Source organism: Hemitrygon akajei, chromosome 4 (assembly GCF_048418815.1).
Source record: "Hemitrygon akajei chromosome 4, sHemAka1.3, whole genome shotgun sequence".
Lineage (NCBI taxonomy): Eukaryota > Metazoa > Chordata > Chondrichthyes > Myliobatiformes > Dasyatidae > Hemitrygon > Hemitrygon akajei.
In genome coordinates, this window is record NC_133127.1 from 33,056,858 (window position 1) to 33,082,319 (window position 25,462).

Consider the following 25,462-nt stretch of genomic DNA (forward strand, 5'->3'; position numbering starts at 1 on the left):
CATCACAATTGATTTATATCTGGGCTGTAACAAAACCAGGTTGTGATCAGCTTTCCCCAATGAAGGCAGTGGGGATGCACTATATGCCTCCTCTATGTTTGCATACAGTAGGTCAATAGTCCTATTACCCCTGGTGTAGCAATCCACGTACTGGGAGAAAGCAGGTAGTGTCTTGTCCAAAGTCACATGGTTGAAGTCCCCTGTAATTATCACCAGTGCCTCAGGGTGCTGTGTCTGAAGCCTAGCACATAAATTAAAAACAGCAATGGACCCAGCACTGATCCTGCAGCACACCACCATCAGAGAGGCAACCATCTACTACTCCTCTCTGTCTTCTACTAAGCCAACGCCGAATCCAATTGACTACTTCATCCTGAATGACAAGTGACTTAACCTTCTGTAGCAGCATCCCATGCAGGACTTTATTAAAGGCCTTGCTACAGTCTATGTGGGCATCTTTCACTGCCTTATCAACTTTTCTGGTAACCACCTCAAAAAACCTCTCAAGATTGGTTAGCCACAACCTACCATGCACAAAGCCATGCTGACTATCCCTAATCAGACACTATCTGCCTGAGTACTTCCATCCTGTCCCTTAGAATAGCTTCCAATAATTGACCCACAACTGAAGTCAGGTTCATCGGTCTGTCATTTCCCAGCATATTCTTTAACATCCTAAGTTTTGCTATCCTAAGCACACTAAAGTCGTGAGAAAGCAGTAAAAGGAGCAATCTCCCAACAGACTATCCTCTCACCATGTAGGGGAGTCTGTGATTCTCACACTGACCTTATTCACCACCTCAGAACTCACAAAATCAAAATGGAAGCAAGTCATCCTTGATCCCAAGGAACTGCCTCAGAAGGGTTGCTGAGTGGCACTGCGGGTAATATGCAGTCTCCCAGCTCCAGCAGCTCACATTCAATCCCAACCAATGGTACTACCTGGGTAGAGTTTGCATATTCTCCTTGTAACAATGGGTTATCCCAATGCTCCTGTTTCCTCTCGCATCCCAAATATATGCTGGATGTTAGGTTATTTAGCTTCTGTACATTGGTGAGAGAGTAGATCAGAATAAAACAAGGAGTTGTTCTGATGAGATTATTCTGGGATCAAGCAGACACTGATGGCTGAATGGTCTCTAATCTTATCAGGAAATATGAGAAAGTATCTGAAGAAAGAGGATCTGCAGTCATATGCAGGCCAAGAATATCAGATTTCAATTCTTGTTTCAAATGTTAGTTAACCAAGTGAGTTTTAATTATATTCTGGTAGATTCTAAATATATTAATTCCACTTTATTGGATTACTACAGATATTATTAGGCATAATATTGTATATTGAATATTATTATTAGAGATAATACTAAATGTTGCATTAGTTAACACAGAGAACAAGCTCTCACAAAACCTGTATTTGCATCGCCTGCATTTCATACCAACCCACCCAACTTAGTACTTGGAGACAGCTCTCTCCTGACAGCCCTGAACTATTCCCATTGCCCTGCACCCTGAACCAGTCCTGTTCAATCTGGAGCCAGTCCTGTCGAGGATCCAGCTAGAAAAATCTCCCACACCTCTGCATTTCTGGACATCTCGCAAACCTTCTGCCATCACACATGGAGTGCCCATTCACCAACTGCCTTCAGACAACTCCTTTGCATTGAATCCGCTCCCTGCCAGCCGTGCTTATAGGAACATTACTCCATGTACTGGTCCTACTGTCCCGCTCTCTAGCCATAGCAAAGTATCAATCCCAGATTTCTGAATGCAGAATGGCTTCATTTTGCATGACAATGATTCTCTGACTCATTGACGACATATTATCAACTGTGAACCAAACTTATACAGATAAATGGGATCACAAAAATTATGATTTGGTAGTTTAAAAGGCATTTTGGTAGAAATGGGAAGAGTTAACTACCGGGTAATTATGCACAGCATTAAGTAATTACACCTATAAATTTGCAGCATTAGGTGCAATAGCTGTTTTATTTTGGATATGCAACTCATTTCCTATCAATCATATCTAAAAAAAAAATGCAAAAGTGAAATGAAACAGGAATATGGTCAAATCTTTTCTTGTCTTTGGTTAATTATTGAACAAATTGGCTTCAACAGTAACATTTCTCAGAGAAGAAAAACTAGTTACAAATGAAATCAAAATACCACTCACTTTTAGATCCCCTTGAGTTAGTAGTAGAAACTGATTCATGGACCAAGAAGAAAGAAACTGGAATCCTTTGGTCATTAACCAATGGGAAGAGGTCTGCAGCGTCGTAATGCAATGACTCAATGTTCGCACCAAGATAGACGGCACTACAAGCTTACAAACCGCTTCATTACTGGAACCTGCAAAAAGGAATATACTATGTATCTTTAAAAATATAAGCATGGGCAAAAATTACAAATCTTTCAAACCTTGCCTTTTCATTTACAGTGAAATTAACATCTTTGTAGCCAGCAACCAATTAGCTTGTATATTTTCCTACAACATAGAAGTCCACTTCAGTCCTTCAAGTCGAACCTATTCTTCACAGATTCCAATCAATCCCCTCAATAATGTGATAAAAATCAGAACAAAGAGTTCCACAGAATGGATAAGGTTTATTGAAGACTTAATCACCTTCAGAGCAAGAACATAAGAAATAGGAGCAGGAATAGGCCATTTGCCTTGTTGAGCCTGCTCCACCATTCACTATATCATGGCTAATTTGGCCGTGGACTCAGCTCCACTACCTGCATTTTTCCTGTACCCTTAATTCCCATGCTATGCAATAATCTATCTGTGTTTTAAATATATTTAATGAGGTACCCTCTACTGCATCCCTGGGCAGAGGATTCCACAGATCCAAATACTCTCTGGGAAAAAACAGTTTCTCATCTCTGCACTAAATCTATTCCTCTCAATCTTGAGGATATGTCCCTAGTTTTTGTCCCATGTACCAGAAAGAAACGACCTTCTTGCCTCTACCTAATCTATCTCTTTCATAATTTTATGTTGGTATAAGATCTCCTCTCATTCTTCTGAATTCCACTGAATATAGTCCCAGGTGACTTAATCTATCTTCATAACTGCTTCATCTCTGAAATTAACCTGGTAAACCTTCTCTGCGTTGTCCCAAAGCCAGTATATTTTTTCTCAAGTAAGGTGACCAGAACTGCCTGCAGGAGTCCAGGTACAGCCTCACCAGTACTTGGGATAGTTGCAGCATAACCTCCCTGCTCTTAAGTTTAATCCTCTAGCAATGAAGGCCAGTGTCCTATTTGCCTTCTTGAAAAGCTTTTGGACCTGAAAACCAATCTTTTGTGTTTTATGCACAAACACAAGAGCATGCTGCAATCTTTCTCCATTTAAATAATAATTTGATCTTTTATTTGCCCTTCCAGAGTGGATGACTTCTCATTTACCAAAGATGTACCCGATCTGCCAGACCCTCACCCAGTCATTTAACCTATCTACATCTCTCTGCAGACTCTCCACATTCTCTGCACTATTTGCTTTTCCATTCAATTTCTTGCCATCAGCAAACTATTGTACTAAATCTATTCCTCTCAATCTTGAGCAGATGTCTTTAGTTTTGTCCCATATACCAGTGGAAACAACTTTTTGTCTCAATCTATCCCTTTCATAAGTTTTTATTATTACAGTAAGTTTTAAACATCAGGTTTAAAATCAAAAGTGTTTGTGAATATTATGAACACACGCACTAAAGAACTAGATCACAAAGTCTGAGAATTCAGGTATGAATTGGGCAGAGAATTGTCCAAAATGGTACGTTGCAGATACAGAATCATCCTATGGTGATTAAATGCTACACTCTGGATGACTTCCGAAACAACTGTCAATACAAGTTTAAAACTTACCGTCCATTGATGGCCTTTTTGTGAAATTAATTGGCACTGTGCAGACTCTTGTCAACTTTTCAGACGAAGCACATACAAGGGTATTTTAAAGGGGCCACTACAGATTACTTTAAAAAGTTAAATGCTTTCCTGAATGTGAAGCCACAAAAGTGGTTCTTCTGGTCTGACACGAGCCTACTCATCTGAAAATCCATCCACATCTCAGACTGTTAGCAACACCCATCTACTCCACTGCTAACCTTCAAGTTTGCAAAAATATGCTGTTTTTCTCTTTTGTTCTATTCCTTATAACAAATTCACTAGTCGTTTCCTTAAATGCTGACTGATCTGCTGATGAGTATTCAGTCACAAGTGTACTAAATTCCAATGTAGGCTGTATGCTCAAATGCAGAATCACCCAGCCTCAAGCTGTGCAACAGGCAGGGATTAGAGTGATACAAACTATGTGCAGGCAGATGGAAATACAGTGAATTCCAGTTAATTGGGCCATCGATTAATTGGGGCAGCTGCTTAATTTGGGCATCAGTTAATTGGGACTTCACCCAGGCAAGGCTGTGGGCCTGGTCAGTATCAGCTCAAGGGTACGCAAGGTGTATGCTACTCAGCTGGGTGCAGTCTTTCAATATATCTTTAATCTGAGCCTGAGCCTGGAGGAAAACATCCTGGCTAGTTCCTGTACCCAAGAAAACACGCCCCACCACAGCCAGTGACTACTGGGCAGTGGTACTGATCTCTCGTTATGAAATCATTAGACTGGTCCTGACACACATCTGGACCATGGTAAATCCATCACTGGACCCACTGGAGTTTGCTTACCAACTACATATTAGAGTTAAGGATGACATTATCTTCTTGCTTCAGTGGGCTTTCACCCATCTGGATGAGCCAGGCAGCATTGTGAGAGTCATGTTCTTTGACTTCCTCAGTGCTTTTAACACCATACATCTTGCTTTACTAGGGAATAAGCTCACGAAGATCTAGGTGGATGCTCCACTAGTGTCCTGGATTATAGACTACCTGTCCAGATGGCGACAGTATGTAAGACTGCAAAGCTCTGCATCAGATCCTGTTGTTAGCAGCACAGGGGCCCTTCAGGGGACTGTTCCGTCTCTCTTTCTATTCACCATCTACACCTAGGACTTCAGATACAACTCGGAGCCCTGCCACCAACAGGAGTGTTCAGACAATTCGGCAGGTGTGGGCTGAATCACTTGCAGCTCATCACTAAGACAAAGGAGTTGGTAGTGGACTTCAGGAAGGTGAAAACACCCTGCATTCCTATCCCCATCAAGGCAAAAGATGTGGAAGTTGTCTGGGACTACAAATACCTGCAAACTCATCTGGACAGTAAACTGGGCTGGACTAAAAGTACAGAAGCTCTATACAAGAAGGGACACAGCCGACTGTACTTCCTGAGGCAGCTCCAGTCATTCAACATCTGCAGTACTATGCTGCAGATGTTCTACAATTCAGTGGTGGCCAGCATTCAATTCTATACTGTAGTCTGCTGGGGCAGCAGGGTGAGAGCAGCTGATGGCAAGAAGACCGATAAACTTGTCAGGAAGGCTGGTTCTGTTCTGGGGACGGAACTGGAGTCCCTGGTGGTTGTGACTGAGAGGAGGATGCTGCAGACGTTATGGAACATTACTGACAATCCCTCTCACCCCCTCCATGACATATTGGGTAAACAGAGGAGCGCCTTTAGCAACAGACTGATTCCACTGAGGTTCACCACTGAACACCACAGGAGATCCTTTCTCCCTGTGGCTATAAGAATCTACAACTCCTCCTCCTCCTTAAGTATACTAGTATATTGTTCCATTGCACATCTGTATTTTGTACTACAGGTCCACAATCCCTTATCCGAAATCCTTGGGGCCAGTTGCATTTCGGAATTCAGAATTTTTCGGATTTCAGAATTCCTCCTCATTGGTTCCGTGACTCCCCATGGATACCAAAAAACATGTATGCTCAAGCCCCTTATTTAACCTGTCTCAGTGTGGGTGGACTTTAGGACCCGGCGGAGCTCCAGACCTACACAGATCCTCCCGTATACTTTAAATCATCTCTAGATTACTTATAACACCTAATACATACCTAATAAATGCTATGTAAGTAGTTGTTATACTGCATTATTTAGGGAATAATGACAAGAAAAAAAATTTCCAACAAAAACATTCAAAAAAACATAAAACTGTACAGCTTCAAATGAACCGAATCAAACACATAGTAAATGACTAATTAGAATAAATGTAGAACTTCACTGTCACTATAAAACTTCAGTAACTTGTCTTTCTGTTTCTTCAAATCATATACAGTGGTAGTTCCGACACCATATTCTTCAGTAAGACGCCGCACAGACACACTATGATCAAGCTTCTGCAATAACTCCACTTTCTGCGTTACTGATAATAATAGATGCTTCCTTCTCTTTTTCTCATTGTTACCCATCAGGGTATCAGCAGCTCTTTTTGACATTTTCACAGTGAAATTAAACAGTGAAAGTCAACAGCAAACAGTAAATGCACGTGTAACCAGTACGAGCACTGAGCCACAACTGACATCTGGTGGCCTCTGCTAGTGCTGCCACGTCATCAGCTGTTGGCGCAAAAAACTTTGGTTTTCGGAGCTTTTTGGATTTCAGAATTTCGGATAAGGGATTGTGGACCTGTATTACCTTTGAACGCATATTTTGTATTTTTTTTGTACCTCAATGCCTACATTTTGCATTTTAAAGAATATATTTCTGACTGAGCAAATATGAAGCAATAACTTCCTTCAGGAGAAATAGTTTTACCTTAGCCTATCTTATCTTATTTGGAACAACTCTTAAAGAACAAAACCAAATCAAGAAAAGAGAATTAAGAGGATGGGAAAAGAAATGGCCTTTGTACAGTGTCAGGAAATGTATGGTCATATACTTGGGTAGACTAAATAAAAGCATAGAGTATTTTCTAAATGGAGAGAAAATTCAAAAATCTGAGGTGCAAAGGGACTTGGGAGTCCTCATTCAGAATTCCGTAAAGGTTAATTTGCAGGTTGAGTTGGTGGTAAGAAAGGCAAATGAGATGCTAGCATTCATTTTAAGAGGACTAGAACATAAAAGCAAAGCTGTAATGTTGAGGCTTTATAAAGCACTGGTGAAGCTTTGCTTGGAGAATTGTGAGCAGTTTTGGGCCCCTTATCTAAGAATGGATGTGCTGACATTAGAGAGGGTTCAAAAAATGTTTATGAAAATGATTCTGGGATTGATAGACTTGTCATATGAAGAGCATTTTATAACTCTGGGCCTCTGCTCACTAGAATTCAGAACAATGAAGGGTGACATTGAAAATGATCGAATATTGAATAATTTTTTTATTTGTAAAATTTTCGAGGTCCTTGCCACGAAAAGCTTTGACGCTAGCCAAGTATATTATCTGAGTGGCAGAGATAACTGGAGTGCTGAATTCTACAATTGCATGCTTGATACGCAAGATAAACTGCGAAAAGAATGGGGATTACGCAAGGAACAACAGCATGAAGGTAAGGATCCAGATGTTGAAGATGACCTCAGTCAATGGCTTTCCACTGTCACTGAACAAGGTGTGCGTGTCAGTGGACCAATATTAAAAGGACAATTCAGACGAGCTAGATAAGAAGCTGGATCACAAGGATTTTAAAACAACAGAAGGCTGGTTGTCTCGATGGAAATGTAGGCACCACATTAAATTCAAGAAAGCACGTGGCGAGAAAGGTAGTGTTGAAATGCAGAAACATAGAAATCAACAAAACTCTCTGAATTGCTTGAAAAGTTTTGTGTAAATGATATCTACAATGCTGACAAAACAGGCCTTTTCTTTATAGTACCACACAGAACGGTCCCCTTGGCCACAAACATGCAACGTTATCAGCTTCAAAGAAAGCAATGTATTGTATACCTGTTGTGTTGTTCAAACTTGCCAGGAACTGATAAAAAACAAACTGTTGGTTATTTGGAAAAGCATTAAACCTTGATATTTTAAGAGGCTAAGAATGAATAGTTTACCAATCAAGAAATATGCCAGTGTACATACAATGAATTCCTCCATCAGAAACTATTATGAACTAATACACAGTTTATGGTATTGAAGTAATAGTGGCAGTGGTCTAAATTGTTATGTATTTTATTTAAATACATAATTTGTTACTCAGTTGAACTGTAGTTTGTCTTTTTTATACCTTTTTAAACTTTTTCTATGAAACTTGAACATTGGGGTAGCTACTTAATTGGGCCAGGACATACTGCTCTTGATGTGCCCAATTAACTGGAATCCACTGTGGTTCACTTTGGCATCATGTTCATCACAGACATAGTGGGTTGAAGGGCGTATTTCTGTACAGTATTATTCTATTTTCTAGGAAGTCACCATATTGCTAAAACTACTTATTTTCACATGTATATTTCTAAAATTTATAAAAATGAATTCAAATACTCATAGTCATGATGGAATTTGAACAATTTTCTCTGGGCTACTGGTCTATACCTCCAGATTACTACTCCTTTAGACAAGTCTTTTATTTGCTTCATCTGTTAGGCGATCAAGTTCCCCATTATAGCTGTTGCTGTTTTGTTGCTTGTTGTGTTCTGTGTTAATTCTGCTGAGCGTTGTGGGCTGCCCCAGGCATACCCTTGGGTGGGTTGGTTGCTAATGCAAATGACACATTTCTCTGTACGTTTTGATGTACATGTGATAAATAAAATTGATTTTTGAATCTAGCATTGCATTGTAGTAACCAGGCTTTTTCTTGCATTTTAAAATTACATAATATTAGAACATATTTAAGCAAATTAAAGATGTTGGGCTCAAGATCCATACACAATTCATTAGAGGAAAGAATTTTCCTTTAATACATTACTACCTAGTCAGTGATTTTGAATATCTTTTGAAATATTTGTTGCATTGTTTTTTTTTGCAACCACCAGTTGTCTTTCTATTCCATATCCTAATGAATAATGTCACTTACAAAAGCTTATTACATAGCAATACCAAATGGATTATGAAGCACAATTTTATTGCAGAATAGTTCTGCTGGATTTTATTACCTGTCATATATCACACTGCATGTACAATTATTCAGTGGTCTAGATTAATTCAATAAAAATATTAGAGAAATGCAATTACTGAATAGACAATAGCATTTCATTTTAAACTACATAAACTTATATGGAGAATTCAGGTTAAAAGTCCAAGGTCACTATACAGTAAATGCAAAGGAACTGAAAACTAATAGCTGAAAGTAATAATTAAAAATACAATGTCTTAAATTTGAAAAGAAAGAGAATAATGTGTTATCAAAACCTTGTAGATTAATCATTTAACAAACAGTAATTATCTGAATGCTCTCTATTTTATAACAGAAGAGGAAGGAAAATATTCACAGAATCTTGTTGCAGCACTTTGCATAGACCGATTTCTGAGTAATGACCACAAAAGCACCATAAAATTCCAAAAAATCTGTAAAGTCCAAAGATGAAAGAAAACTCCAAAAGACAAAATATTTTAAGATAATAAGATTTCCTTTCAATGTTCACAATGTGATCTCCGAATTGGAGAATCAAATACAGATTGGGTGTTCATTTTTCTGGGAACCTGCAAACACACAGCAGGGGCCACCTTGAACTGCCACTTGCATATCACTTTAATTCTCTATCCCCCTCCCCCTCTGATGTGTCCACCATTCTGACAAGGCCAAAGTAACTGGAGGAACAGCCTTACATTGGTCTGGACTCAATATCAATTCAAACACTTCAGTTAATTTACTTTCTGTGACAGTACTGCCTTGATCTGCTGTAGGTCATCATTTGTATTATTGACTCATTTTTCCTTCTCTCCAACAGTACAGCACAAGCTGCTGGCTTTTACATGTCCTGTTGTTTGTATTCCTCCACTTCCTGCCAATTGATGTGCTTGTTTAAATGCCTCTTAAATGTTGTTGTCTTATCTACCTTTACCACCTCCCTTGGCAGACTGTTTCATGCACCTATCATTCTTTGTATTAAAAAATTGCCCTGCTCATTTTCTTTAAAATTCCCCCAGCCCTGCCCCCACCTTAAACCTAGGCCCTCCTGTATTTGATCTTTTCACTCTGGTAAAAAGACTCCATCTATTTTATCTAAACCTCTCATAATTTTATATACTTTGATCAAGTTACCCCCTCAGGCTCTAATACTCCAGCAAAAAGAATCCATATACCCCAATTCAGGCGACATTCTGATGAACCTCTTCTGTACCCTCTCTGGAGACTACAACTCCAATATTTAGTTGGAGAAAATTTCTGTTCTAAAGAGTTTCATTAAAAAGTTTCTTTCTATTCTGTTCCAAAGAAACTTCCTTTAAAAATTCCAGATTTTGAAGAAGCACTCTAATAACATGGAGACCAGCTGATGGATCAAGAGAGGTGATAATGTGCAGGTAGTGCCTCATACTTCTTAACCTTGTCAAAAAAAGTTCTGGCCTTAACACCTTATGGTGGAGCAGAATGATTGATAACTATACAATTATCTCAGTTAAATCAAAACCTGGATTCTATTCTCAATAATACATGTTATTAAGAAGAATCAATACCGCACCTGCCTAACTAAACTTTGGCTTTAATAATCTCAGTGACTGTCAAGTAACTAGGTATCCCTCTACACAGGCTATGAACCCTGCCTGTTGTTGCCTTGCAAGTCACAGGCTAAATCACCTAAAGCTAGCCCTCTCCTTATTTCTCTATCTAATCACATGCCATACATCTATGCAAGTCACTTTGTTTTAGTACTTTCAAATAACACTTATAATTTCCGAGGTTCTTAGGATACCTTATTTCCCACTATCATTTGTAGTTACACCTGCAGCATGATTTCCACAAATACCAATATCTGAAACTAGCCTCTGAAATCAACTGCACCACAGCTTGATCAGGGATGTCTGAAACATTAAAGGCTGAGGTCCAGCATGCAGAAGCCATTACAAAGAGAGCACAGAGCACCTCTGCTTTCTAAGAAGTTTGCAAAGACTTGGCATGTGATCTAAAACTTTGACGAACTTCTATAGATGTGTCTTGGAGAGTATATTTACCGGTTGTATCACAGCTTAGTATGGAAACACCAATGGCCTTGAACAGAAAAGCCTACAAAAAGTAGTGGATACAACCCAGTCCATAATGGGCAAAGCCCTTCTCACCAATGAGCATATCTACATGGAGTGCTGATACAGCATCCGTCATCAAGGACCCCCACCATCCAGGCCATGCTCTCTTCTCATTGCTGCCATCAGGAAAGAAGGTTCAGAAGCCTTAGGACCTACACCATTAGGTTCAGGAACAGTTATTACCCCTCAACCATGAGGTTCTTGAATCAGAGGGGATAACTTCACTCAACTTCACTTGCCCACAACCTATGGACTCACTTTCAAGGACTCTTCAGCTCAAGTTCTTGATATTTATTGCTTATTTATTATTATTTTTTTCGTATTTGCACAGTTTAATGTCTTTTTCACATTGTCTGTTTGTGTCCTGTCAGGAGTAGTCTTTCATTGATTTTATTGTGTTTCTTGTATCTATTGTGAATACCCACAAAAAAATGAATCTCAGGTTTGTATATGGTGATATATATGTACTTTGATAATAAATTTACTTTGAACTTCATTAAATAATGTTGTTCACAATTATGTAGCTGCCAAATAGCTATTCATCTGTTATCATCAATGGTTTATAACTTCTAATGAAGCCTAAACTGCTTGAGGTGGTAACTCTCACATCCGATGACTATATGAAGTTGTTCTATCCTTTGAGCCTGTAAGATTCATCCAACAGAAGCTAACTGTGACTCCTTTTTATCTGTAGAAAAGCTGCTTTGGCAAAACAGTAACAGCCTTCAATAGTTAAATTTAAAATTTAGTTGGTTTCATGCAGCACTGTGGTAATTTGACCAACCTATTGAAAAAAACATATTTACATACCATTTTATATTCCAGTGGATTCAGAACCTTAGCCTTGTCGGTAATCACAAGGCTGAGGGGTAGTTTCAGATCTTGGTATTGTGGAACTGTGTTCATGCTGCAGGTGGAACTACAAATGGTGGTGGGAAAGAACTGGAAGCATCTCAGAGAACCAGTGCTGTTGTCAGACAAAACTGTCATTGCTGTCACCAGCCTGAAATATAACGCTTATTATTTTCTCCATAAATGATGCCTGACATGCTGAGTATATCATACATTTTGCATTATTTCTGTATTCAGATAATGCTGACAGGCAGCAAGAAGATAAACTCCAATCATTTATTAATTTTTAATTGATTATTCATTTTCTTAAATTACCATTCTGTGTGCATTAGTGTGTTCATTTACTGGACTCAATTAACTTAAGCATGGTTCATTGAACAACTGTCCAGGTTAATTAAGATTTTTTGAAAAGATGATTTCATTTGGTAAGCTACAAAAGTTGCAGTTTAAATTAAGTTTCACCTAGCTTACATTTCAAAACTTTTGGAGTTTATTTTAAGCACTTTTTCCAATTTGTATGGAATTATAATGCTATCAAAACACTATCTTCCTCCTGTCAAAAAGCGAATAAACCTTAATGAAGCTGTCTGTAATATTAATTCTTACTCTATTAATGTTCAGTAAATGAAATTAATTTATTAATGTAAATTGAATCTGAAGTTTAAGTTACCTATTTTCTTTTTTCTCCAGATGACAGTCCTAGAAATTATTCCTCCAAACATTTGAATTCTTAAAATCTATCTTGATGTGTACTGGATAGGTCATAAGTAGAACACTAAAGAACAACCACACTATTATAACACTTTGTGAATATGATTTGATATTGTTAGATGTATCTAATCTTTGGAACCACATGTTTTAAAATAAAAATATTATCTCTTGCCTTTACTTGTTTAAGTGATTTCATAATAAAATTATAGTCATGAAACAAGTTTACCAAAAAACAATATTTTAATGCGACCAAAATAGGTTTTTGCATGTCAAAGAATCTTAATTAGACTTGCAGCAAGAAAGTTAACTGAACTGGCAACATAACATTGCGACACAATGAATTACAAAAAGCTAGCAGGCAGATCCAACAAGTAGTCAAGACAGCGAACTGCATTCTGACCTTTATTGCAAAAGTACTGGAGCTTAAAATAAGGAAGATTTTATTGCAATTGTGCAGGGTGTTGGATAGACCTCACCTGGAATATTGCTATAATTTTGGTCCTCTACCTAAAAAGGGCTACAGTCACATTGGAGGCAACATAAAGGATATTCACCAGGTCCTGTCCTGAAACCATAAAACCATAACACATAGAAGCACAACTGGTCCATTCAATCCATCAGGTCTGCTCCAGCATTTGATCAGGGCTGATTTTTTATCCCTCTCAACCCTATTCTCCTGCCTTCTCCCTGTAACCTTTGACATTCTTACTAATCAAGAATTTATCAATCTCCCCTTTAAATATACCTAATAACTTGGCCTCCACAGCCATCTGCAGCAATGAATTCCGCAGATTCATCACCCTCCTCAGCTCTATTTTAATAGGATGACCTTCTATTATGAGGCTGAACCCTCTGGTCCTAGACTGTCCCACTATTTGGAAACATCCTCACCATATCCACTCATCTAGGTCTTTCAGTATTCAATAGGTTTCAATGAGATCCCCCCCCCCTCATTCTTCTAACTCCAGCGAGTATAGGCCTAGAGCCAACAAGTACTCCTCACATGCTAACACTTTCATTCCTGAGATCATTCTCGTGAACCTCCTCGGGACCTCCTCCAATGCCAGCACATCCTTTCTTAAATAAAGGACCTACAATTGCTCACAATACTGCAAATGCGGTCTGACCTCTGATTAAAGTGTTGACCTACCAAGAGAAGCTAAACAGTTTGAACCTGTATTGCTTAGAATTTAGAAGAATGAGGGATGACATTCAAACATAAAGTATTAAGGGGTTGTGACACGGTGAATGTTGCAGAAGCATTATCCTTCGGACAGAATGACCAACGTGAGCAGTTACATTTTATCCTACAATACATATAGGTTGTGCCAAATGGCTAACGCAAAGGAACACATTTTCTGATGTATTAACATAATTTTATGCAATGAATGCCAATACAGATTATGATCTTCCTTAATCTGATGCCTCCAAAGGGGAAGACATCTGAAGTTGTTTTCAGGAAATAGTTATTCAGTATTGTCACCCATAAGCTAAATTTAAACCAGTATTTCTTTATATGGGAGATGTAACCTCTTCTTTTCATAGTTGTCCAGAGAACTATCACAGCTGATGATTTAAAGTCAGCATGGATAAATTAGTTACAGTGGATTTTGGTTAATTGGAACACACCAGAATCAGCCCAATGTGGCCCAACTAAACAGCTGCCCCAATTATCCGGTTTCAAGGAAACAGTTATAAAAAAGATATAAAAAAGACAAGCTGAGCAACAAATTATGTATTTAAATGAAATACTGAACAAATTAGAAAACTACCAATACTACAACAATTCTCTAAAACTGTGTATTAGTTCCTAATAGTTACTGACAGAGGAACTTATCTGGTGTACGCTGTTGTATTCTTTTGATTGACTATAAATGAACAAAATCAGTGTACACACCTAGTGCAAATAATGGACTACCTTCACACAATGGTTTCAGCGATTGCACTCTCCAAATCACTCCCATTGTAGCATTCAAGATAACTGTTCATGTTTTCAAATTCTTTGTAGTTCCTAACTTGTTGAAGTAGTGAAAATCGTTTAATTTTCAACCCAGCTATTTCTGGCATCTCCAACCCTTAATCCTTAAAACCATGGTGAGCAAAACAGTTCTGAATTGTCTTACTGCTTATTTCTCGCCAACTATCAGTGACAAAAATCACTGCTTTTTGAACACCAGCACACACAACTGATGTGACTTAAAAAACTGTTCCTTTAAGCATGCTATAACATCTAATGGTCACACAAGTGCTCATGACTGTCACTAGTTAGAAATTTTGCCAACAGTCTCTTGTCCCAATTAAACAACATAGTGCCCCAAATAAATGAAGAGAATCCCGGCAATTCACTCCATTAATTTTTGTTCTTAACGAGTGTCTCAAACAAGCACCTGGCCTAGTTAATCAAAATCTATTGTATATCTATCAGAAAGTGTTTTTAAGACTACAGGTGTCCCCCGCTTTATGAAAGTTCGCTTTATGCCACTTTGCTTTTACAAAAGACCTACATTAGTACCTGTTTTCGCTGACCGAAAGAAATCCGAAGAGGATTTTCGCTTTTACGAAAAAAGGCGGCCGCTTTAAACTTGTGTTTACCCCAAGAAAGACTACCATGACCATGAAGCCTTGCGTGGGCAAGTGTGTGCGCATGCATGTACGTGCCTTTTTTTAGATTTTATGTGCTATTTGGTATGATTTGGTAGGTTATTTTTTGGGTCTGGGAATGCTCAAAAATTTTCCCCATATAAATTAATGGTAATTGCTTCTTCGCTTTATGACATTTCGGCTTACGAAAGGTTTCATAGGAACGCTCTACTTTCGGATAGCGGGGGAAACCCGTATAGCATTTAAACAACTTTCTAAATTCAGCATACCAATACTTATTTGCTGACCTTGATTTTGAGCTTGCTCCATCAACCAGGTTAATGTTATACAGAGAGGATGAAAGAGTGCCAGGAAAAGCCCCGCTGTCCTGCTTCTTTGTGTGGCTCCCTTTGTTTCAGGATCAGGAAAACATTTATCCTTCAATATTGATCCTAGGGTGCTGCAGAATACTGGAAAATGTATAAAAATATATATTATACCAATTCTGCAAATTTTATGTCTTAAAAAGATCTCTACAGATTATACAAAATGACCAGCATGATTTGTAAACCATATATACCATATAACAATTACAGCACAGAAACAGGCCATCTCGGCCCTTCTAGTCCGTGCTGAACGCTTACTCTCACCTAGTCCCACTGGCCTGCACTCAGCCCATATCCCTCCATTCCTTTCCTCTCCATATACCTATCCAATTTTACTTTAAATGACAATACCGAACCTGCCTCTACCACCTCTACTGGAAGCTCGTTCCACACAGCTACCACTCTCTGAGTAAAGAAATTCCCCCTCGTGTTACCCTTAAACTTTTGCCACCTAACTTTCAACTCATGTCCTCCTGTTTGAATCTCCCCTACTCTCAATGGAAAAAGCCTATCCACGTCAACTCTATCTATCCCCCTCATAATTTTAAATACCTCTATCAAGTCCCCCCTCAACCTTCTACGCTCCAAAGAATAAAGACCTAACTTGTTCAGTCTTTCTCTGTAACTTAGGTGCTGAAACCCAGGTAACATTCTAGTAAATCTTCTCTGTACTCTCTCTATTTTGTTGACATCTTTCCTATAATTCAGTGACCAGAACTGTACACAATACTCCAAATTCGGCCTTACCAATGCCTTGTACAATTTTAACATTACATCCCAACTCCTATACTCAATGCTCTGATTTATAAAGGGCAACATACTAAAAGCTTTCTTCATCACCCTATCCACATGAGATTCCACCTTCAGGGACCTATGCAGCATTATTCCTAGATCATTCTGCTCTACTGCATTCTTCAGTGCCCTACCATTTACCATGTATGTCCTATTTGGATTATTCCTACCAAAATGTAGTACCTCACACTTATCAGCATTAAACTCCATCTGCCATCGTTCAGCCCACTCTTCTAACAGGCCTAAATCTCTCTGCAGGGATTTTGAAGCTTTTTATTTGTTAAAAAAATGTATTTGTCAAAACTTCTACGTGGAAATGGAAATAATGGACACAAAGTTTATTTTTAATAGTGTGAATAGGTACCAAAATCTGGAATATTTCCTATCCCAATCATCCATGAAAGCAACTTGGATGAAATAGTGGATATCATTCAATACATCACGATGAATGCAACCACAAATATGAAAACGACTCCATGTTTTCATGAATGATAATAGAGAATTATTTGATTTACTCTGGAAGGCTTGTATGAAAGGGCTTCCTTCCTTCATCATTGTGCAAATTATTTTACTTCACACAACCTTCTGCTTTCTCTGAACAACTTGCAGAGAAGATGTACAGCAACCTGGGTTTTTGGTTTCTGTTACATAATCACATCTCTTCTTGATTATGCTGATGGCTTATGGGGAAAACCAATGCACCTTACTGGGTATAATTTTCTATTTCACTTGAAAAATAGAAACATATGCATTCTTAAATTATGAGTAAACTTATACACACAATTATTAATATCCTTCATTCTTTTTCAATCTGTTATTAGATCAGTATTAGCAATAAATCAAGAATCAAGTATACTGCACTATAGGGTTAGGACAGGTGACGGAAGTGTGTGCAGGGGAACAGTTTGGTTCCAGTGATCATAACACCATTAGTTTCAACTTGATCATGGATAAAGATGGATCTGGTCCTCGGGTTGAGGTTCTAAACTGGAAAAAGGCCAATTTTGAAGAAATGAGGAAGGATCTAAAAAGCATGGATTGGGACAGGTTGTTCTCTGGTAGGTGGAAGGCCTTCAAAGGAGAAATTTTGAGAGTGCAGAGTTTGTATGTTCCTGTCAGGATTAAAGACAAAGTGGATAAGGATAAGGAACCTTGGTTCTTTAGGGATATTGGAACTCTGATAAAGAAGAAGAGAGAGATGTATGACATGTATAGGAAACAGGAAGTAAATAAGGTACTTGAGGAGTATAAAAAGTGCAAAAAAAAAGAAAGAAATCAGGAGGGCTAAAAGAAGACATGAGGTACTTTGGCAGTCAAGGTGAAGGATAATCCAAAGAGCTTCTAGAGGTATATTAAGAGCAAAAGGATAGTAAGGGATAAAATTGGTCCTCTTGAAGATCAGAGTAGTCAGCTATGTATGGAACCAAAAGAAATGGGGGAGATCTTAAATGGGTTTTTTGAGTCTGTATTTACTAAGGAAACTGGCATGCAGTCAATGGAAATAAGGCAAACAGGAAGTGAGGTCATGGAACCTATACAGATTGAAGAGGAGATGCTTACTATCTTGGGGCAAATCAGATTAGATAAATCCCCAGGACCTGACAGGGTATTCCCTCGGATCTTGAAGGAGACTAGTGTTGAAATTGCAGGGGCCCTGGCAGATATATTTTAAATGTCGGTATCTACGGGTGAGGTGCCAGAGGATTGGAGGATAGCTCATGTTGTTCCATTGTTTAAAAAAGGCTCTAAAAGTAATCCAGGAAATTATAGGCTGGTAAATTTGACATCAGTAGTAGGTAAATTATTGGAAGGAGTACTAAGAGATAGGATCTACTAGTATTTAGATAGACAGGGACTTATTAGGGAGAGTCAACACGGCTTTGCGCGTGGTAGGTCATGTTTAACAAATCTATTTGAGTTTTTCAAGGAGGTTACAAGGAAAGTGGATGAAGGGAAGGCAGTGGATGTTGTTTACATGGACTTCAGTATGGCCTTTGACAAGTTCCTGCATGGGAGGTTAGTTAGGAAGATTCAGTCGCTAGGTATACATGGTGAGGTAGTAAATTGGATTAGACATTGGCTCAATGGGAGAAGTCAGAGAATGGTAGTGGCTAAGTGGAGGCCTGTGATTAGTAGTGTGCCACAAGGATCAGTGCTGGGTCCATTGTTATTTGTCATCTATATCAATGATCTGGATGATAATGTGGTAAACTGGATCAGCAAATTTGCTGATGATACAAAGATTGGAGGTGTAGTGGACAGTGAGGAAGGTTTTTAAAGCTTGCAGAGGGATCTGGACCAGCTGGAAAAATGGGCTGAAAAATGGCAGATGGAGTTTAATACAGACAAGTGTGAAGTATTAACTTTGGAAGAAAAAACCAAGGTAGAACATACAAGGTAAATGGTAGGGCACTGAGGAGTGCAGTAGAACAGAGGGATCTGGGAACACAGATACAAAATTCCCTAAAAGTGGCATCACAGGTAGATAAGATAGTAAAGAGAGCTTTTGGTACATTGGCCTTTATAAATCAAAGTATTGAGTATAAGAGTTGGAACATTATGGTGAGGTTGTATAAGGCATTGGTGAGGCCGAATTTGGAGTATTGTGTGCAGTGTTGGTCACCGAATTACATGAAGGATATTAATAAGGTTGAAAGAGTGCAGAAAAGATTTACAAGGATGTTGCTGAGACTTGAGAAACTGAGTTACAGAGAAAGGTTGAATAGGTTAGGACTTTATTCCCTGGAGTGTAGAAGAATGAGGGGAGACTTGATAGAGGCATATAAAATTATGATGGGTATAGATAGAGTGAATGCAAGCAGGCTTTTTCCACTGAGGCTAAGGGAGAAAAAAACCCAGAGGACATGGGTTAAGGGTGAAGGGGGAAAAGTTTAAAGGGAACATAAGGGGAGGCTTCTTCACACAGAGAATGGTGGGAGTGTGGAATGAGCTGCCAGATGAAGTGGTATTTAGGCCCAAAAACCTATCAAGAAAATCCCAAAAGTAAATGCAGATACTAAAATCTATTTTTATACCATTATTCAATTACATTGCAGTTCTCCAAATTATTATTCTTACAACACTTAAAAGGCATTTGGATGGATATTTTGATAGGAAAGCTGTAGAAGAATACAGGCCTAATGTAATAGGGATTAACATAATCAAGGACAAGGTGGACTGTGAGGATCAATCTTTGTACTGTAGAATTCTATAAATACATGGTTGCTCTTCTAACCAGTGTTTCAAGTTTTGGTTTTACACTTAGTTTCTCACTGGGCTTAAAATAAGTCCATAAAATAATGTTTAACATATTAAGACATCTAAATAATCTGATGTTCACCTGCAGCTTTCTGTTGATAAAATTTCTTTCTTAGGATGTGGTATATTGCCCCCAAATTGAGTGTCTTTCTGCACTTTTCAGTGGTAGATTGGCTGAAACTGGTAGCTCACATAAGTGTTTACAATAAATAGTAACACAAGTAGATAATATTACTAATGCTAGATTTTCATTCCAAATTCACTTTATTAATTGAATTTAAATTCCCCAGCTGCTGTGCTGGGATTCAAAGCCAAAAATCTAAATACTCTGGACATTAGTCCAAAAAATTAAACATGAAGCCACATTACTAATAAGCAATTTGTTATGGCTCCATTGCCATCTGGTATGGAGGGGCTGTTGTTGCACAGGATCGGAAAAAGCTGCAGAGGGTTGTAATCTCAGCTAGCTCCATTATAGGCACTTGACTCCCAACCACCAAGGACATCTTTAAAAGTAGATGACCCAAAAAAGCAGCAACCATCATTAAGGAACTCCATCACCCAGTATGTGATCTCTTCTTATTACTACTATCAGAAAGGAGGTACAGGAACCTGAAAACACACACTCAACATTTTAGGAACTGCTTCTTCCCTTCTGCCATTAGATTTCTGAATGGATAATAAACCAACCCATGAACACTGCCTCACAATTTTTTTTCCTCTCTATTTGCACTACTTATTTAATTTTCTTATTGTTATTTATAGTATTTTTATGTATTGCACTGTACGTCTGCCACAAAACAAAATTTCACAACATATGCTAGTAATATTAAACTTGATTCTGATTCTGAATTTGTCATTATTTAGATCAGAGGCTCGCAAAGATTTGATTTGCAGCTTGCCACATAAGGGAAGTATGTTTTTTTTCTGCACCCCATATCTGCAACTCTTTATTCCACTAATAAGTATTGAATAGTTTTAAAATTGTGCCCCCCTTAACTTTATCTTCTCTCCTCCACACCAGTTTTAGTACCTTGATCCCAATGAATTAGAGCAATCCGTGACCACATAGATACACAAAGATCCTTTACAAATGGTTCACAGTCACTTGGCAGTAATCCTAAAGAGAAAGAAAATCAAGCATTTGAAGGTCACTGTACAGAAGAAAAACTCCTTGAAATACTTCATCAAATTCCATTACAGCAATCATGCAAAAAGATTCGGTAAACTGCAAATTTCAATTTCATTAAAACATTTCCTTCCACTGTTCAATTTTTATTTTTCCCTTCTATGTCATGCACCACAATATACTGAGTTCAGAATGTCAACAAGTTTCCTTTAGGAGCACTCCTGGATTAGAGATGACATAGTGTGGTGGTGTTTTAACATAGATCATTAGAATCTCTGCTAAATGGAAAATTCTGGCCAGTTTTTCTGAAATAATAAAATATGTTTGTCTCCACTCCTGCCACATAACAGTCTGAACATTAGACATCAAATCCTGTCTGCAGAGTGCTAAAACCTATTAGTCTGACTTTCCAGTAAAACGAAGAATTAACAGAAGTAGCTATAAACAGAAGCAAAAAGCAGCTTAATTTTCCCATAAATTAAAGAATTTATTCAGCGTTTAGATCTGTGACACTTAAAATTGATGTGACACCGTGGTTCTGCTAGCAGAGCTGCTGCCTCACAGCTTCAGTCTCACAGGTTCAATCTTGACCACTGGTGGCATTTGAATGAAATTTGCACATTCCACCTGACTGCATGAATTACGAGTTCTGGTTTCTTTCTGCATCCCAAAAATATTGAGGTTGGTAAATTCAAGCAACACACCCAAAATGCTGGAGGAACTCAGGCCAGGCAGCATCTATGGAAAAAAGTAGTCGACGTTTCCAGCCAAAACCCTTCCAGTCCTGCCAAAGGGTTTCAGCCCGAAACGTCGACTGCGCTTTTTCCCACAGATGCTGCCTGGCCTGCTGAGTTTCTCCAGCATTTGTTGTGTATTGCTTAGATCTTCAGCATCTGCAGATTTTCTCTTACTTGAGGTTGGTAGATTATTTGGCATCTATAAATTGCCCCTCACTTGTGGTAGAATCTGGTGGTGGTGGAGTGAGAGGTAGTTGATGAAAATGCAGGGAAGGTAAACTAATATTGGTGTAGGAATAGTGTAACTGGGTGCTTGATGGTTGGTAAGTCAATATGTGCCTGGTTCCATGCTGTATACTGTAGCAGATAATTACAGGGATATGGGTCCATGGAAATTTCACTGAGTGGTTTCAAAATTGGCTTGACCATAGAAGGCAGAGGATGGTAGTAGATGGAACATATTCTGCCTGAGGTTCGTGACTAGTGGTGTTCCACAGGGATCTAGCAGGATTCTTAATAGTGTGGAGGAAGAGAGGGATCTTGGGGTCTACGTCCATAGATCCCTCAAAATTATCATGCAAGTTGATCAGATGGTTAAGAAGGTGTAAGGTATGTTGGCCTTCATTAGTTAGGAGATTGAGTTCAAGAGCTGCAAGGTAATATTGCAGCTCTATAAAGCTCTGGTTAGAACACACTTGGAGTTTTGTGTTCATTTCTGATTATCTCATTACAGGAAATATGTGGAAGCTTTAGAGAGGGTGCAGAGATTTACCAGGATGTTGCCTGGATTATGAAGGAAGTTAAATAAGCTAGAGCTTCTCCCTTTGGAGCTAAGGAGGATGAAAGGTGACTTGATTGAGGTGTATTAGACAATAAGAGGCATAGATCGAGTAGCTAGCCAGACTTTCTCCCAGGTAGCTAATACAAGGGGGCATAATTTTAAGGTGTTATAAGTAAAGTATAAGGGGATATTAAAAGGAGATTTTTTTTACACACACAGGTAATGGTAAGTGTTTGGAACGCACTGCCGGGGTGGTGGTAGAGTTAAATACATTAGGAACATTTAAGAGACTCTTAAGATAGGCATTAGGAAAATACAGGGCTATGTGGTAGGGAGGGCTTAGACTGATCTTGAAGTACAGATGGCCCTCCTTATCAGCGAGTTCTGCATGAGCGAGTTCAACCAACCACGAATCTAGAAAACCCAGAAGTTCTCTCTCCAGCACTCATTGTTTGAGCATGTACAGACTTTTCTTGTCATTATTCCCTAAACAATGCAGTATAACAACCATTTACATAGCATTTACATTGTATTAGGTATTATAAGTAATCTAGAGATGATTTAAAGTATATGGGAGGATGCGCATAGGTTATCGTGGATCGGGATCGGAAAAAAAACCGGAAGTTCTCTTACTAAGTCGGAGCAGGTGCATCCAGTATTATAGGCCCTTGTGGCTAAAGGGATCGGGGGTATGGAGAGAAAGCAGGCACAGGGTTCTGAGTTGGATGATCAGCCATGATCATACTGAATGGTGGTGCAGGCTCGAAGGGCCGAATGGCCTACTCCTGCACCTATTTTCTATGTTTCTATTTAGTGTCAGTCAAACGTTTGTCTTAGTATATAGTATATATTTTACCTTTCCATGCACTGCCCTCTGCTGTGCCTATTGTCTTATTATTTATTGTAATGCCTGCACTGTTCTGTGTACTTTATGCAGTCCCGGGTAGGTCTGTAGTCTAGTGTAGATTTTGTGTTGATTTACGTAGTTCAGAGTAATGTTTGTATTGTTCATATAGCATCATGATCCTGAAAAACGTTGTCTCGTTTTTACTGTGTACAGTTACAGCAGTTATGGTCGAAACGACAATAAAAAGCAACTTGAACTTGATATAAAACACTTAAGAAACGTATGTATTTCAATAATTAAACCACTGCATTGCTTAGCAATAATTGCAGCTTTCATCGGGGCAGGGCCTTCACATGCTCTATTATTCTCACTTTATCCTTTAAAATTGTTCCAGTCGTTGACTGACTGTAGCCTAACGCTTTTCCAATGACCGATGGTGTCTCACCTCTTTCCGATCGCTTTATTATTTCTACTTTACTTTCAATCATAATCATAATTATCTTTGTGAACAGAAACACTGCGGATTCAGAGCTCCACCGGGTGTTAATGGCCAACGCACTGAGACAGATTAAAATAAGGTCCGGGATTCCACAGGGTCCTAAAGACCACTGCACTAAGACAGGTTAAATAAGGTCTGGGATTCCACAGGGTCCTAAAGACCACTGCACTGAGACAGGTTAAATAAGGGAGAGGTTAAATAAGGGACTTGAGCATCCGTGTTTTTTGGTATCCGCGAGGGGTCCCGGAACCAATCCCTTGCGGATAAGGAGGGCTATGTTAAAAGGCTGGCACACATCATAGGCCGAAGGGCCTGCACTGTATTATGTTCTAAGTGAGGAAATTAAATATTTAGATTATAAAATAGCATTTAATGTTCTTAATAAAGTTCCCGCCAAGTTGCGCAGGTTCACATCTGCGCAGTAATTGAATTGTTTCTGCGTACATAGACTTTGTTGCTGCACAGCTGGAATTTTTTAAATATAATGCTTTATTAAAGTACCGTGCAGTTTTCAGGCAGTATAAAAATTGCCCGCTCAGAGCAATGGCTGGTCCGCGCAGCTGTAAAGAAAACACTAGCGGGAACATTGGTTCAGTCACAGATTGAAAGAGAGGACAAAGAAGAATAATTTAAACTACAGAAATTGGTTTCAATAATTAACAAATCTAAGGTTGCAAAGAAAGCTATTCATTAAATGATTGAAATTTAGCACAGAATCAGATAAATGATTACAACTATCAGTTCACATAAATGACATTCTCTTGCTATCAAAGGGCAAATTTCTTTGTCTTTTTGATAGATTCTGCAGCTTCCATATCACACAGGAAAGCTGCTTCCTGCACATATGCTTCTCCAAAATAACTTCATACCAAAGTAAAAATTACTGAGTACTACTTTGTGTGATCCATTTTTGACCACACATCCACCAATTGCTGCCACAATATGCATTTCTGCTCTGGCACACCAAAGAAAATTCTTCCTCAAGCTATGGTTTATTTAGAACAAGGTTTGCCAACCCTTTGTTAACGTTAGGGGTCCATGGCATTAAAAAAATGGTTGGGAACCCATGATTTACAGTTGTACAATATGAAAAGTGTTTCAATCCAAAGCATCCATGCTGACCAAGGTACTCATCTAAACTAGTCCCATTACCCTGTGTTTACCCATATTTCTACAGGAGTGGTCACTGAAAGTCAGCAAAATCCAAGAGCTGAATATCGACTACAGGCCCATGAGCCTGACCTCCTTAGCGGAGAGGGTCAGTGGCTTTAAATTCCTTGTCGTTAATATCTCAGAGGATCTGTCCTGGGACTAGCAATGGCGGCACAACAGCAGCTCTATTTTCTTATAAGTTTGCATAGATTAGGCAGGTCACCAAAAACTTTGTCAAACTTCTATAGTGCATGGTGGAAAGTATCCTAACTGGATGCATCACAGCCTGGTATGAAAACAGCAATGCCCAGGAACAGCAAAGTCTACAGAAAGTGCTAGACACAGCCCAGTCCACTGGCGCAAATCCTTCCCCATCATCATACTCATGAGTGCTGCCACAAGAAAATAGCATCCATCATCAATGACCCCCATCATCCAGGCCATGTCCCCTTCTCGCTACTACCTTTGGACAAGAGGAACAGAAATCTTAGGTCCGACATCACCAGATCCAGCAACAGTTATTACTCTATATCCCTCAGGCTCCTGAAATGGCATAGTTAACTTCATTCAACAATACTCTGAACTGATTCTTCCACCCTGCCATCCGATTCCTAAATGGACATTGAAACTTTGGACACTACCTCACTTTTTTAATATACAGTATTTCAGTCTTTGCACATTTAAAAAAAAATCTATTTAATATACCTAATTGATTTACTT

The 25,462-nt window shown here is 38.7% G+C and overlaps 1 protein-coding gene across 9 annotated transcripts in view; it reads right to left on the bottom strand.

The window, feature by feature from the left end:
- ccdc142 (coiled-coil domain containing 142) overlaps positions 1-25,462 on the bottom strand; it is a 114,593-nt gene that overhangs the window by 46,168 nt on the left and 42,963 nt on the right. For 8 of the 9 annotated variants that reach the window (XM_073042254.1, XM_073042260.1, XM_073042258.1 and 5 more), the window contains 3 exons: positions 20,631-20,717; positions 15,470-15,631; positions 2,174-2,349 (listed from right to left, as the gene is read on the bottom strand). In XM_073042254.1, the coding sequence (XP_072898355.1) occupies positions 2,174-2,349; positions 15,470-15,631; positions 20,631-20,717 (425 nt within the window). The remainder of the gene's footprint in view (positions 1-2,173; positions 2,350-15,469; positions 15,632-20,630; positions 20,718-25,462) is intronic. The other variant, XM_073042255.1, reaches the window with a different exon arrangement.